At 45.2% G+C, this 14,759-nt stretch overlaps 3 protein-coding genes across 8 annotated transcripts in view; 2 read left to right on the top strand and 1 right to left on the bottom strand.

Annotated features, from left to right (window-relative positions):
* The window catches only part of PHF10 (PHD finger protein 10), a 20,350-nt gene extending 15,960 nt beyond the window's left edge, over positions 1 to 4,390 (top strand). For all 3 annotated transcript variants that reach the window (XM_014950775.1, XM_014950777.1, XM_014950776.1), the window contains 3 exons: positions 2,078 to 2,186; positions 2,475 to 2,663; positions 4,163 to 4,390. In XM_014950775.1, coding sequence (XP_014806261.1) covers positions 2,078 to 2,186; positions 2,475 to 2,663; positions 4,163 to 4,248 — 384 coding nt within the window. In that variant the 3' untranslated portion in view covers positions 4,249 to 4,390. The remainder of the gene's footprint in view (positions 1 to 2,077; positions 2,187 to 2,474; positions 2,664 to 4,162) is intronic.
* LOC106893110 (chromosome unknown open reading frame, human C6orf120) lies at positions 2,838 to 12,268 on the bottom strand. Of its 4 annotated transcripts, none has more exons than XM_014950782.1 (2): positions 12,208 to 12,268; positions 2,838 to 6,178 (listed from the first exon to the last, which is right to left on the bottom strand). In XM_014950782.1, the coding sequence occupies exon 2, from the start codon at positions 6,134 to 6,136 to the stop codon at positions 5,582 to 5,584; it is 555 nt and encodes a 184-aa protein (XP_014806268.1). In that variant the 5' UTR covers positions 6,137 to 6,178; positions 12,208 to 12,268; the 3' UTR covers positions 2,838 to 5,581. The 4 variants fall into 4 exon arrangements, with proteins under 4 accessions (XP_014806268.1, XP_014806264.1, XP_014806265.1 ...); XM_014950778.1 differs by lacking the exon at positions 12,208 to 12,268 and adding an exon at positions 8,174 to 8,214; XM_014950779.1 differs by lacking the exon at positions 12,208 to 12,268 and adding an exon at positions 7,866 to 8,029.
* The window catches only part of WDR27 (WD repeat domain 27), a 118,983-nt gene continuing 115,898 nt past the window's right edge, over positions 11,675 to 14,759 (top strand). Inside the window, exons 1-2 of the mRNA XM_014950497.1 lie at positions 11,675 to 11,857; positions 12,709 to 12,850. Of these exons, the coding sequence (XP_014805983.1) occupies positions 11,675 to 11,857; positions 12,709 to 12,850 (325 nt within the window). The remainder of the gene's footprint in view (positions 11,858 to 12,708; positions 12,851 to 14,759) is intronic.

The raw sequence follows: 14,759 nt of genomic DNA on the forward strand, positions 1-14,759 counted from the left end.
CCTTTTTTTTTTTTTTTTTCATTTTTGTGAAAATACTTCCATACTGTTGGAACTTATTATTAATAGGCTGTGATTCTTACCCCCCTCAACACGCACGATTTCTAATGAACACAATTTAGTGAAGTAAGAATAGATGGAAGCGTTGTTAATAAATGCGTCTCTGTCAGTTAACTGTAGAGTTATCAGAGTGTATCAGAGTGTGTCTCACTGTAGAGTTATCAGAGTGTATCAGAGTGTTAACTGCACGTACCCTAACGCGGGTACAGTGACCGAAAAGCAGCTCGCTTCAGTTCTGCTGGAGTAGAAGGGATTACTGCTCTGTATTAAAGCCTGTATTAAATACAGATCCATAACAAACTAGAAGTCTGATTAGAAAAGTGCACTCGCTATTCTAGAAAGGCTCGGTTTACTTAGAAATAGATGAAACCACAATTTAAAAAAAAAATTAGAATGTAGCCTAAACAACGGAAGGGTAAATGCTGCAACACTGACAAGGTTTAAGCATGTGCCACTTTTGTTGGGAGGAGCAGGGTATAGAGGTATACATGTAGGACACACGGAGTAGGTAACAGTAAAAAAGTTTGTGTGGTTTTGCTTTCATTATATTTATTATTTTGTAGAGACGTTTGTGAATGTTAGACTTCTTTTATTGTTTTATTATATTTATGTATAAAACAGGTTGACTCTGCTTTTTTTAAAATAAATAAGCAAAAAAAAGTCTGTATGAATGCCTCTGTCATCTTTTGAAGGAAGTTACCTATAAACAGCTGGTATGGTGTTTTGTTTTCTTAAATAAAACTCTTTAGACCAGACACCTTGAAACAGACTGTAGCTAGGTTATAACTTAAAAAGCAGATTGAAAACTTCAGCAAACTTAAAGAAATGCATCCTGACTATTTAAAAATGAGTCAAGATACTATTTTGCTAGGTGCTAGAAAAAACTGGCTGAGGAAATAGACAAACTCAAAAAGAAGTTGTCTCAGTCATTTTTACATATATATATGTGTGTGTATATATATAGAGAGTTCTGTTTTCACTTTAAAATTTATTTTAAAATGAAACTTCACTCTTCTCCCATCTTCTGTGGTTTGTAGTTGACTGGAACTTTCATTTCTCACTGACGAGCCATTCAGTTACTTGGAAAACAGGATATGCCTTGAACTCCCTCTACGAGCTGCCTCTTTGCAGCAACAATTTGTAAAACTCTGGCACTAGTCACATTAACATCAGTGAATACTATATTAATTTTGAATGGCATTTCTCACAAATTTCATTATGCAGAGGTCAAAGCTCAACAATGCAACCACTGAAATGTTTCTGAAATCCCTTGGTTCTCATTGGGATAAAACACCATTGGTGCGTTTCTGGGTTGGGACACAGAATTTGTACACAAACGTTACTCGCTGTAAGAGCCTGCTATTTCTCTCTTGCCTTTTAAATGGATCTCATGGACTCAAGTACACTCCAGGTGATCACTTGGAAAGATGATGAATGTCCAGCTGTAGTTAAATGCGAGGGTGTGTATTTCTTACAGCGATTACGACTGGATACAAGAAAGAATGGTAAAGCAGATAGCCATGTACAGCACAGCTAACCAGGTATTTTGAAACTAAAGATACAGAAATCAAGATTACTGCTTTTGTAATTAATTTTCTGTATTTAGGGACAAATGTAATGCAAATGGAAAATTGGATTTGATTTTTTCCATAGTCAAGAAGTCTGCATTGAGATTCATAAACAAGTATTCTATATTGGAAAAAAATACTGAATTTTTTAATGTTACATCACATTTAATTGACATGGAGGGGAATGTTAGCCGATGAATTCATGCAAGAAGCGAGTACGTGCTTTTGCTCCAATACACACAACTCGCTACATGTGCCAAATGCAAAATTCTGTGTAGTTAATCTAAGAGTTTTTTCAGTGCTGCTGCTTGTCAATTATTGTCATATGTTTTATGGTTCACCCATCATAACAGATAGTTCATTAATTTTAAGCATAAGGAGATACATGACGTTTCCTGTTAAATCTGTCAATTCTTCTGGAATGAATTTATAGCCCTCTTCTACCCTTCCAGCCAAAGGCCATTCCAAATGCTATATGTGGAATTTGTCTGAAGGGTAAGGAGTCCAACAAGAAAGGAAAAGCTGAAGCTCTTATACATTGCTCCCAGTGTGACAACAGCGGTAAGTATCTGCATACACTAAGCGGATTCCTAAGGGAGTTTGTTTCCCAGATCTTTTTGTGGAAATTCCTAGTGCTGCCTACAGCTGTCTACCAACAGCCCAGTTGCCTTTTCTGTCCTTCGTTAAGACTCCATCTCTGTTTGATGTTTCGGGTACTAGCACGCTCGGTGCGCTCTGGGATCTCACCAGGAGGGGAGCGAAGCTTCAGCTTCTGAGAAAGCAAAACAGTCTTAACTGATTTTACATTTTGTTTCAGATGCAAAAGTAATAATATTGGTTTCAATCTAGGCCACCCTTCTTGCCTTGATATGACCCCGGAGCTTGTTGCTATGATTAAGACTTACCCTTGGCAATGTATGGAGTGTAAAACATGCATTATATGTGGGCAGCCTCACCACGAAGAAGAAATGATGTTCTGTGATGTATGTGACCGTGGTTATCACACTTTTTGTGTGGGGCTTGACGCGATCCCTTCAGGTAATAAAGTAAGAGTTAATTGTTCCCTTCCCACCTCCTCCTCACCTCCTCCGAGTCCTGGGCTTTGTCCGTCAGAATTAATATATGCATTGCTTTTGGAAGAATAGCTTAAAAGAAGTGTGAAGGGTAGGAGTAAGCAACAGTGCAGGAAAGCATTCACGCTGTAGAACCCAATTTTTTTAATAAGCTTTATTTCTGTATATTTGGTTGTGCACAGTTTAACCTGGCAATTCCTGTACAGGAAATATAATTGGCTTTTACAACAGAATCCGAACAGACTCACTCAGAAGTAGGTTGTTGGTAGTTTTTTTTCCTTTCCCATATCCACAGAACACTGAGAATAATTACCTCTTTTCATAAAAGAAATCTGTAAAGAGGCTTTATTGCTGCATATTGCTGGACTATAGCTTTCACATTAATAAAGTGTTTGTGCTATTATTTCAGTTTCTAAAGTAAAAAGTATGCTGAATTTAATATTTGTAAACACCTTTTTAAACCCATTCCTTCCCATTTTTTCTTAAACATCAAAGCTGGAAGTGAAGTACCTAGATGTCAGGCAGCCTGTATCTTTAAATTACCTGGTCACTCCTACTACCTGGCCAACTCAAGGCAGTGTAAAGAAAGCTTCAGACATATAAATAACGTGGTACTGTTGCTTTTCATGTAATACTAAATCCATGGTAAATTAGTTTAGTGGCTGTAAGTTCTGCAGTGACATATTGGCTGTAACTACAGTTCTTCAAATACACTGTACAGTCCCATTTTGGGAAGCACTGGTGCTAGCTGTCACTTCAGTACAGTTCCAGTAGCCAATTTAACTTTCAGGCTGACCTAAGGACATAATCTAAACTAAATAGATTACATGCTTACAAAATACAAAATTACCAAAGCAGTCTTTATGATTCCAGCCGTTGTAATATAAACAGATAAATACTTCTATTCTTTGCTCAACCCTTTATTGTTCCCTCAGTAAATGAGTTTTAGTACAAGGTCTGGCGATGAACCCCTGCCAGCAGTTTAATCTGTGCTGCTTGACTGCACCGAAATAACTGACGTTGGTTTGGGGAGCGGGACCCCATACCTGTGGCAGAAGAGCAACATCCCCCAACTGCCCTTCATTTCTGCTCAACTCAGCTGCCCAAAACCTCCAACTGGGGTCATTCATGTGAAAATACAGCTCGCAAACTCAAGCATCATTTATCGAGGTCTTTCCTAATAACCACCTCCTTAGCAGTGCTGGCACTTTTTGAGGTCCACAAAGATTAGTGTCACCAGCTGTTAGATGTAATGAGTCCACAATGGAGGGTGAATTTTATATGCTGCTTTCTGTACCCTTTTAGAAAAGAGCCTACACTTTAAGGAAAAGCACTGGTTGTTTACATTAAAGGAAGTACTGCAAATGGAAGAGCACCTATTAGTAGAATGGTGTGGAAGGTGTGTAACTAGATGAATGAGTAACAAAGGAAGTTTCCCAATAATTGATAACTTTCTTTTCTTAGGTCGCTGGATTTGTGATTGTTGTCAGAAAGACCCTCCCGTACCCCGAAGAGGAGGAAGAAGGGGGAAAAACAGCAAGGAGGGCTAAAAAATCCCCAAAACTTGCTGTCCAAAACTTAACTGCACAAATTAAAGTGATACTTTGGTGCTATTTAACCAACCACTCTAAGAGGAACAATACCACTTTTTTTTTCTTTTTACCAAATAAACTTTTAATTTTGGCTATATAATGATTTTTTTGTGATAGAAGTCACTGATAATGTTCTTTCAGGTATCTAGAGATAGAGCCAAATTCCCTCTCAGAAAGAGAAGGCTTTCAGTAATGAAATTTAAATCGTACATGCACCGTTTGTATAAAATTATAGTATCGTACTTGTTTATTTCAGTGCACTCATCAGTAAGCTCTGCGAAAAGAAAATTACAGAGCAATTTAAACATATACTATTTGCATAGCAACTGGTTATTTTGAAAGACTCAACGAAAGCAAAAAATACTCCTGGAAAAACTAACTTTCAAAGAAGAGTGGGCAGGACCTGACTTTCCTACAACGTACTGCAAATTCATTTCAGCAGAATTTTCGTTGCAAGCTAATGACTTATTCATAAAGGTGTACTAAAAAGATCAATCACAAAAAGCTATAAAGGGAGGTGGTAAGAAAACACCTCTCAAGTTCAAGATACTATATGCTGCGTTGCTTTTAACGAGGAATGAAAATGTCATATTGACAAGTAACAACAGCTGAAGGCTTGCTCTCCCTGCAGTAATAGTGAAGAAGTGACACGCGCTTGATTCAGGTCACGGATTTGCAGAGGTGACGAGTGACTGGACAGACCTCTGCCTGACAGATGGCTGACTTGGTGCAGAGAACAAACAGTCAAAACACAGATCATCTATCCCCTCAGGTGACTGATTGGGTTTTCCTTCCTTTACCCTAGGCTCCTCCACTTGTGTATGCTCAAAAGCCATTGTTAATTATTTTTACTGGAGATACTTGCTCAGTATCAGAAAAGGAGTAGATTTTCTTTTTAAATAGGCTCTAAATTGAGAGGGGGCACTGAAGTGCAGCAGTTTGTTATTTTACTTTTCTTTAAAACAACAATAGAAAATACTGACTTGGAGTTGATTTTCCTAAGCACCTGTTTAAAGTGAATTTAAGAAGATCCCAACTGTACATTCATTTTGAAGCCCTGATTTCTGAAGAACACTGCAAATACTGTCCTTGCTGCTTATTTTACACATGGGGAGGATTTACAATATAAAATTAAAATATGGCTTTTTCCCCCACTTACTTTCTGGTTTAGGAAAAGTAACCTGAATACCTCCTCAGGAAACATAACAAAGATTATTAAATATTACAGCAAGTCATTTGTATCCAATTTCACAGGCTGAAGTGTGATTTAGTCCAGTGTGTATCAATTTTTTTAAAAAAGAATTTCAAGTATTAATTTCAAGATTCCAAAAAGTATAGTCCAGAAAACAGACTCCCCATCCTGATATTCATCTTCTGTAGACTGTGAGTATTTCTGGTTTGCCTCCATCTCCTCGGGGTTGTAAGAAGCCTCACCAAAGGGGTACTGTACAACTGTTCGATCATAGTATACTTTCATTTCAAACTCACTCTCCAGGTGAGAAGGGTGACCATAAATCCCTATTCCCACTGGGCGCCGGAAGTGTGCAGGAACGTGGACAACGTCTTGGCCACAAGTTACAGACTGTAACTCGTATTCATCAAAGCTGGGGTGAAGTGTCATGTCAGATACATACAAGTCTGCATCACCTTTCAAACTTCGCATCTGAAGTACTATCTTTCCCTCATGATTTAGTCTCAAGTAGCTGTAGTTTCCTGCTCCGATCTGACCTTGAACAACGTGAAGAAGAATCCATTCTTCGGGTACATCCTCTTCCTCAAAAGTGTTTAGCACAAATAGTACTTGAGCTGCCACAAATATCAATGCTCTTCTCCAGCGTGTTGCCATGGTCTTAAGTTATATTCAGACTCCTGCGCCCCGTGTACTACCCTGTGAATACAAAACATAATCCAGATTTTAGCATATTCCATTCCTGGAAGGAACTGGTTTGTTTGTTTTTTTTTTTTTTAATTTGGTGATGTTAGAAATCACCACTAGTCCACATAAAGACAAGCAACTTCAATGAAGTTTATTCATTAACTTTTCATCTTTTTTACCGGTAACAAAACCCGTTGCTAAGATGCACAGCTCTGTAGAATTAAAATGACTTGAATTTCTGAAAGAAGTTAAGCAGAAATTAATCAAGCGGGTGTTTTTTCATCCAGAACTGATAGAGACTTTAGTTTCATTCTACCTGCATACATACCAAATTTGACAGATACACAGATGAGATGAAACCCAGTAATAATTTTTAGCCTCAGTTTAAAAAAAAACAGTTAAAAAAGAAGGCTTTCACATGCCTGAAGATGCTTAACTTTGTATCGGGTATTTAGAGAATCCTATTTGTTCTCCCATCCTCTCATCTTAACTTCAGAAGACAGCAAAGGTGCCAGTCTGGATGTATGGAGCAGTATGCATTCTGACTTCCACTGGGAATGGAGTTACAAAAAAACCCAAATTATCTAGTGAGATAATATATTAATTTATGTTCCTGTGGTGTGGATTGTTTCTGGGACTACACTTGGCATACTTTCCCACAAAAAAAATGCATTTACTTTCCTGAAGATTTTGTTACCATGCAAATGCTCAGCTTTTTACAGCACTTGCTTACAGAACACAAAGCTGAAGTTACTGGGGCAAGGGGGAGAGGGAAAGGGCTGCTGCAAGATTAAAGCTCTTGTACCTTTGCCTCCCTGTTGCACGCTCCCAGCCAGGCAGCCTGAGCATGCCGGCAGCACGCTGGTCCTCTCAACAGTTGCATTAAGTGTGTGCATACAAAGAAGCAAGCTCTGAACCTCGCTGAAGGCTTCCTAAGTACACAGCTGACTGAATTTGACATGCAAATCACAGTCAAGTATAGGAGCCACACTTCCCCTCATTCCTTCCAGAAGGACAGTACAATTATCTTACACATTAAACCTACCAGTAAGTTGTTTTGCACCCTGCTAGCATCAAAACAAAGTGCGCTAGTTCCACTGAGATGTCACTTAAAACTTCAGAGGTTTTACAGTTAAACAGATCTAGGGAAAAAATGTACAAGTATTTCTGTTTTCTGTCCCAGAGGCCTCTACAATACAAGGCCACAATTCTGCAAAGACAGCATAAAAGGAAGCACGGCATTCACAGAACCTGCCAGACTGACAAATCCCCCTCAACAGCGACAGGAAAAAAAAAAAACCAAACAACACACTCTTCTGCCTCTTGTCTCCCTGTGTCAGGAAACTGACTCTCTGCCACTTTTAAACCGAAGCGGGGATGAAATATCCGAGCGGAGGAACGGGAAGAGCTGCACCGTCTGAGCAGAAAATAAGTTACCTAGGGACCGAGGAAAGCGTTTTGGCAGGAAAGGGGATTTCGGGAGACCTTGGACAGAGACACCAGCGCCCCTGCCCGCCTCCGCTGACTCCCTCCTTCCCTCCCTCCCCGTCGGCGGCGGGACAGCCGCTGGGGGGCACGGCCGGCTCCCGGGGTCCTCCGACCGACTCCGCCGCCCTCCCCGGGTCCCGCCGGCGGCCCTGCCGGGCACGGTAGCGGTTCCGGCGTCACCCCGCCTATTGCGGGCCGGGGAGCGGCTCACCTCCGACCTGCGGCGAGGAGACGGCCCGGGCGAAGCAGAGCAGCAGAGACTTCGCCGACGTGCGGCGGCCGAAGCCGGGCGGAGGGAAGTCGCGGCCAAACCACTCCCCAGGGGCGGGCTGAGGCGGGCCCGGCCTGGCTCCGGCCGCGGAGGCCGCCTCTGAGGAGCTGGCAGAGCGCCGGGCCGGGCCGCCCCTCACCCCGTACCCCTCAGCAGCGGCACCGGGCGCGGCACCGGCTGAGGAGGGAGTGAAGAGACTTGGGGCTGTGAGGGGAAGGGGGGGAACGAAGGGGGGGGCCGCCACTCACCGCCGTTACCGACGAGCTCTCCCGCCGCTGCCGCCCCGCCCCTGCCCGTTCCCCTCCCCGGGGGCGGGGCGGCGAGAGCCCTTCCCTGTTCTCGCGAGAGTTGGCAGCGGCGTCATGGCAACGCGGAACTCCCCGTTCCACATGCTCTCCCCGGTGTGTGGCCACCGTCAGGGCCTGGCTTTTGTCCGTTCATAACAGACCCCCCCGCACCCCCGAACTCCGCCTGTGGCCTGTGGCGGAGTTCGGGGGTGCGGGGGGGTCTGTTATGAACGGACAAAAGCGGGGGGGGGCTTTCACTGCGTTCTCTCGCTTCAGGGCACGCCTCGGGTGGGGGTCCAAAGCAGGATTTGCCTATAGGACATCACTCAGGACTACATCCAGGTGGGTCTTGAAGATCTCCAGAGAAGGGGGCTCCATGACCTCCCTGGGCAGCCTGTTCCAGGGCTCTGTCATCCTCACCATAAAGAAGTTCTTCCTCAAATTTGAGTGGAACTTCCCATGTTCCAGCCTGTGCCCGTTGCCCCTCGTCCTGTCACTGGGAATCACTGAAAAGAGTCTGGCTCCATCCTCCCTCAAACCACCCTTTAGATACTTACAAGCTTTAATAAAGTCTCTCCTCAGCCTTCTCCAGGCTAGAGAGTCCCAGCTCTATCAGACTTTCCCCATCAGGAAGGTACTCCAGTCCCTCCATCATCTCTGTTGCCCTACGCTGGACTCTCTCCAGTAGTTCCCTGTGCCTCTTGAACTGGGGAGCCCAAAACTGGACACAGTATTCCACTTGTGGCCTCACCAGTGCAGAGTAGAGGGGGAGAATGACCTCCCTTGACCTACTGGTGACACTCAGAATCACAGAATCACAGAATCTTCTAGGTTGGAAGGGACCTTAAAGATCATCTTGTCCAACCGTCAACCTAACTGACAAAAATAGACACCCACACAACAAACAAGGATCATCACTAAACCATACCTCCCAGCACTACATCAACCCGTCTTTTGAACACCTCCAGGGATGGTGCCTCAACCACCTCCCTGGGCAGCCCATTCCAATGCCTGATAACCCTTTCAGTGAAATTTTTTTTCCTAATATCCAGCCTAAACCTCCCCTGGCGCAACTTGAGGCCATTTCCTCTCGTCCTATCACCTGTGACTTGAGAAAAGAGACCGACCCCCACCTCTCTACACCCTCCTTTCAGGTAGTTGTAGAGAGCAATAAGGTGCTCCTTCTCCAGGCTGAATAACCCCAGTTCCTTCAGCCTCTCCTCATAAGACTTATTCTCCAGACCCCTCACCATCTTTGTCGCCCTTCTCTTGTTATGAACGGACAAAAGCGGGGGGGGGCTTTCACTGCGTTCTCTCGCTTCAGGGCACGCCTCGGGTGGGGGTCCAAAGCAGGATTTGCCTATAGGACATCACTCAGGACTACATCCAGGTGGGTCTTGAAGATCTCCAGAGAAGGGGGCTCCATGACCTCCCTGGGCAGCCTGTTCCAGGGCTCTGTCATCCTCACCATAAAGAAGTTCTTCCTCAAATTTGAGTGGAACTTCCCATGTTCCAGCCTGTGCCCGTTGCCCCTCGTCCTGTCACTGGGAATCACTGAAAAGAGTCTGGCTCCATCCTCCCTCAAACCACCCTTTAGATACTTACAAGCTTTAATAAAGTCTCTCCTCAGCCTTCTCCAGGCTAGAGAGTCCCAGCTCTATCAGACTTTCCCCATCAGGAAGGTACTCCAGTCCCTCCATCATCTCTGTTGCCCTACGCTGGACTCTCTCCAGTAGTTCCCTGTGCCTCTTGAACTGGGGAGCCCAAAACTGGACACAGTATTCCACTTGTGGCCTCACCAGTGCAGAGTAGAGGGGGAGAATGACCTCCCTTGACCTACTGGTGACACTCAGAATCACAGAATCACAGAATCTTCTAGGTTGGAAGGGACCTTAAAGATCATCTTGTCCAACCGTCAACCTAACTGACAAAAATAGACACCCACACAACAAACAAGGAGCATCATCACTAAACCATACCTCCCAGCACTACATCAACCCGTCTTTTGAACACCTCCAGGGATGGTGCCTCAACCACCTCCCTGGGCAGCCCATTCCAATGCCTGATAACCCTTTCAGTGAAAAAATTTTTCCTAATATCCAGCCTAAACCTCCCCTGGCGCAACTTGAGGCCATTTCCTCTCGTCCTATCACCTGTGACTTGAGAAAAGAGACCGACCCCCACCTCTCTACACCCTCCTTTCAGGTAGTTGTAGAGAGCAATAAGGTCTCCCCTCAGCCTCCTCTTCTCCAGGCTGAATAACCCCAGTTCCTTCAGCCTCTCCTCATAAGACTTATTCTCCAGACCCCTCACCATCTTTGTCGCCCTTCTCTGGACTCCTCCCTATGCAGCCTAGAAAAGTAAGATGTAGATAGTTGTAAACTCTGAGTTAAGGATGACACATTCGAGGAGGATGGTGAGACAAACTTGAGTGATGGAATATGTAGATTTCTCTACACGTTAAGCATTTTTCACAATGAAGCCTCTTAAGAGAAATCTAATTTTATCTGCACTGAAATTGGAGGTAATACACTTACTGGAGGATAGGTTGCCTTTCAACAATCAGTGAAAGCTTATGTGACTATCAGCATAAACTTCACCTAAGGTCACAGAACAGAAAAAACACAGTGTGAAGAGAAATAAAAAAAATCATTGCTCTTGAGTACCTGTTGGTTTCAACAAATTTACCTTAAATTGTCTAAGCTCTTCAAAACTGTAAGCAAAACAAACGGATTGATATTGGAAAACCAAATTTGCACGGAGTGTACTGTGTACCGAGAGATTCAAGACAATCTATGTGTTCCCCAAGGGCCCTGTATTAACAGAATAAGCTAATGTGCTGCCTTCATAGCTCTCGATTTTCACACAACCCATGTACCTTGTTCTGTTCATTCCTGCCTCAAAACGAACAGGCTGCAATAAGCCAGCGGGGAGAACGGCCGCCGTCGACCACGGTGCTTTCTATGCAGCCCAGCGTTCTGGTGCGGAGGGCGAAGGCCCCTTGGGGCCGCCGACACGTTTAGGAGAAAGAGAAAAAGGACACAAGGAAAGAGAAAAAGGACACATGGAAAAAGAAGCAGCGACCGCGTCGCTGTTGCCGTAGCCGCTGGCTGAGGCCTGCGCTGCGCTGGGCACCCGCAAGGGGGCGCGGGAGAGCCGTTAGGCGCGCGCTCAGCCGTTGCCCAGGCGAGGCGCCGCGCGCTGCTGGGGGACGGGAGGGCGGGGAAGCCGCGCGGGGCCCTAAGGGGGAGGCGGCCGCCCCGGTGCCGCCGCACCCGGGGTCTGTCCCGCTTGGACACCCGGGCTGTGGGGTCGGGCAAGAGCGGGATCCGCGGAGCCGGGCGGGCCCCTGCGCCTCTCCCCGCGGCTGGCTGTGTGGCCCCGGGACCCCCCCGCTGCAGCCGGCGAGGCGACACCGGCCCCCCGTGGGGTTTTCCCCGCGGGGCCCGTGTCAGCCGCGGGATGGACAGCGGCGGCGACCGCTGTTCTGCTGAAGGAAGCTGCAATCCTGACGTGGTCAGCGAAAAACACTTGTTTAAATCCGAACTGTCCGAGTCCCTTGTACAGCTGGCGTGCAGCCACCATCACTGTGCTTTCCCTTGGAATCGCACTGAGCTGTGCGTCTGGAATACTGCAACTGCTCAGGTAAAACCAGAATACGTCTCTTTATAGGATATTACTTCAAAAGGAAGCCCAAAAGGAAGATATAAACAAGATATTTGGGAGTAGTGTAGGAGTGACAGGTTTGATTTTAATGCTGGGAAGACATTAGCATTTGTTATCAGCATTGTTATTGAGATTAGGATAATATAAGCTATTGTAGTGGGTTGACCCTGGCTGGCACCTAAGCCAGCACCCAGTCTCCTGCTCACTCCTTCTCAGCGGGGTGAGGGAGAGAATAGGATGGGGAAAAGTGAGAAAAAATCCCGGGTCCAGATAAAGATAATTGAACGAGTGAATAAAAGAGGAAAAAAGAAGTGATACTCATCATCCACAAGCAGACGAATCCCCAGCCTTCAATCAATGGTCAGCTTAGAACACAACCCCTCAGCCCCGCAGCACCTTCTTCATCCAATACCTCATTTTTATTGCTGAAGCAATATCATATGGTTGGGAATACCCTTTTGCCACGTCAGCTGTCCTGGCTCTGTCCCCTCCCACTCTTTATTGCACCCCCAGCCTGTTTGTTTTGGAGTCGGGACAGAGAGGGAAAAAGAGAAAGCCTTGACTCTGTGCAAGCACTGTTTGGCAACAGCCAAAACATTGGTGTGTTATCAACACTGTTTTTGTGACAAAATCCACAGCACTGCACCACACAAGATGCTATGAAGAAAGTTAACTCCATCCCAGACAGCTGCATTGTAGTTGATTGAGTGATTTTAAAACAGTAAGGAAAAATTAGTTGTTTTGATAATGTTAACCATCTGTAATTTTGTATTGTTCATAATCTTAGTTTGAAGCCACTCATTTAACTCTTCTTTAACTGCGTTTGTCAGCCATTACTATTGTCAGGACATCATTACTCAATTTCGGCGGTGTCATTTGGAAGTAAACCCAATCCACTTCTTGTCTGCTCTGCTTCTCATGAACGTGTAATAGTGTGGGATCTTGATGAATGCGCACAGAAAGTGCAAGAAGGTAGAGTATTATTCATATACCATACACATATTACATATATAGGAAAAGGAAGTGATGCAAAAGCAGTTACTCACCACCTCCTACAAGCAATGCCCAGCCAGTCTCCAATCAATCGCCACCTTAGAAAACAACTCCCCAAGACCTCCTTTTCTTCCACTACTAATGCTATAAAAAGTTTCCTTTTTATACCATTAGTAGATTTTGGAGTGGCATGCGTTAGCCACTCAGGTTCAGAAGCCCGACAACTCCCCAAGACCTCCTTTTCTTTCACTACTAATGCTATAAAAAGTTTGCTATTTCGGAGTAGCATGCGTTAGCCACTCAGGTTCAGAAGCCCTAACAGGGACAAATAGCGCTTTATTTCTCTGTTGCTCTTCTCCGGCAGTGCCGAGCTGAATCAGGCCAGTAGTCCAGCCAGCCTGGTCACCATACCTTCCAGAAGACCCCGCGTTAGCAGCCGCCGCGCTCCCGGGAGCCCACCGGCGCGCAGCCCCGCGGGGGTGTGAGGCCGGGGGTGCCAGGGGCGAGTGGCTGGCCCCGGGAGCTGGCCAAGGTGCTGTGCGGGACCAGGCGGGTGCGGGCAACCTCGGAGGAGACGCGGAGAAGCAGAGTGCAGAGGCAGCGTGAAATAAAGGCTGTGAAATAAAAGACACAGCAAAATTTTAATCATCTCAGAACTACGTAACTAAGCATACTCCGGCAGTGCCGAGCTGAATCAGGCCAGTAGTCCAGCCAGCCTGGTCACCATACCTTCCAGAAGACCCCGCGTTAGCAGCCGCCGCGCTCCCGGGAGCCCACCGGCGCGCAGCCCCGCGGGGGTGTGAGGCCGGGGGTGCCAGGGGCGAGTGGCTGGCCCCGGGAGCTGGCCAAGGTGCTGTGCGGGACCAGGCGGGTGCGGGCAACCTCGGAGGAGACGCGGAGAAGCAGAGTGCAGAGGCAGCGTGAAATAAAGGCTGTGAAATAAAAGACACAGCAAAATTTTAATCATCTCAGAACTACGTAACTAAGCATAAAATGCCAAAATAACTAAATGCTACTTATTCTGGAATATCTGTAGAATTAGTGTTTTGTATCGTACTTTTGTCTGGTCCTGCCTCTCCTTCTGCCTGTCTGGAGCACTCTTGTCACATGTGCGGAGGAGCAAGGTGAGTATCTGATTTGGGAGGAGAGTGCATGAGTGAAAGAGAGTTATGATGGTCTAACACAAAGAAAGCAGAAGTTCTACTTCACAATGAATTTGCAAATCTACATATTATGAAAATTAGTGTTGTGAAGTGAAAATTATAGGTGCTTTTATAACAAATGTCATTATTACATTTTAGTCCATGTAAAAGTAACATAGAGAAAAATGGAAGCTAGAAATAGACAGTTGGTAGCAGACAAAGAGTTTGTATAGTTTTCGTACAAAGACATTTGAAAGCCAGATTCTCTGATGCTGCTCCCTTTCTCTTTTCCTCTCTATCCACAGACACTTCGGCAGATGCTGTGTAGTCTTTCTCTCCCCAAACTGTACTCTGCACAGTCTTGGCATGTTTTCTGTGAGGGAGAAAGTTAGGGAGTTGTTTGTGTCATCCATCTCTCCATCCTAGATCTTGACACATTAATCAATTGTAGAAACACTCCACAGCATCTAGGATAAAATCTAGAAAAGGACATGTATAGTTGTTGTGCCTGTATCCTAGTTAATTTGTTGCCTATGAAATGCTAAAATTTAATGAGATGTTCAAAATCTCCTCACATACCTAAATTTGGCATCATAAAATAGGGAGCTGCAGAAACCAGCCTGCTTGAACCAGTGAGATGACCAGAATGAAGTCACACAGAGAGGGTTGAAATATGAGCCTGTTCTCAAAACTAGTCTTATAATCTGACTCTGTATTTAGTGACATACTTCCTCTTTCAGCCCTTT

Source organism: Calidris pugnax, unplaced genomic scaffold (assembly GCF_001431845.1).
Source record: "Calidris pugnax isolate Ruff unplaced genomic scaffold, ASM143184v1 scaffold24, whole genome shotgun sequence".
Taxonomy (NCBI): domain Eukaryota; kingdom Metazoa; phylum Chordata; class Aves; order Charadriiformes; family Scolopacidae; genus Calidris; species Calidris pugnax.

What these genes read in the sequence shown, in the direction of transcription:
- LOC106893110 (XM_014950782.1), bottom strand. Translation starts at nt 6,136, where the DNA reads ATGGCAACACGCTGGAGAAGAGCATTGATATTTGTGGCAGCTCAAGTA.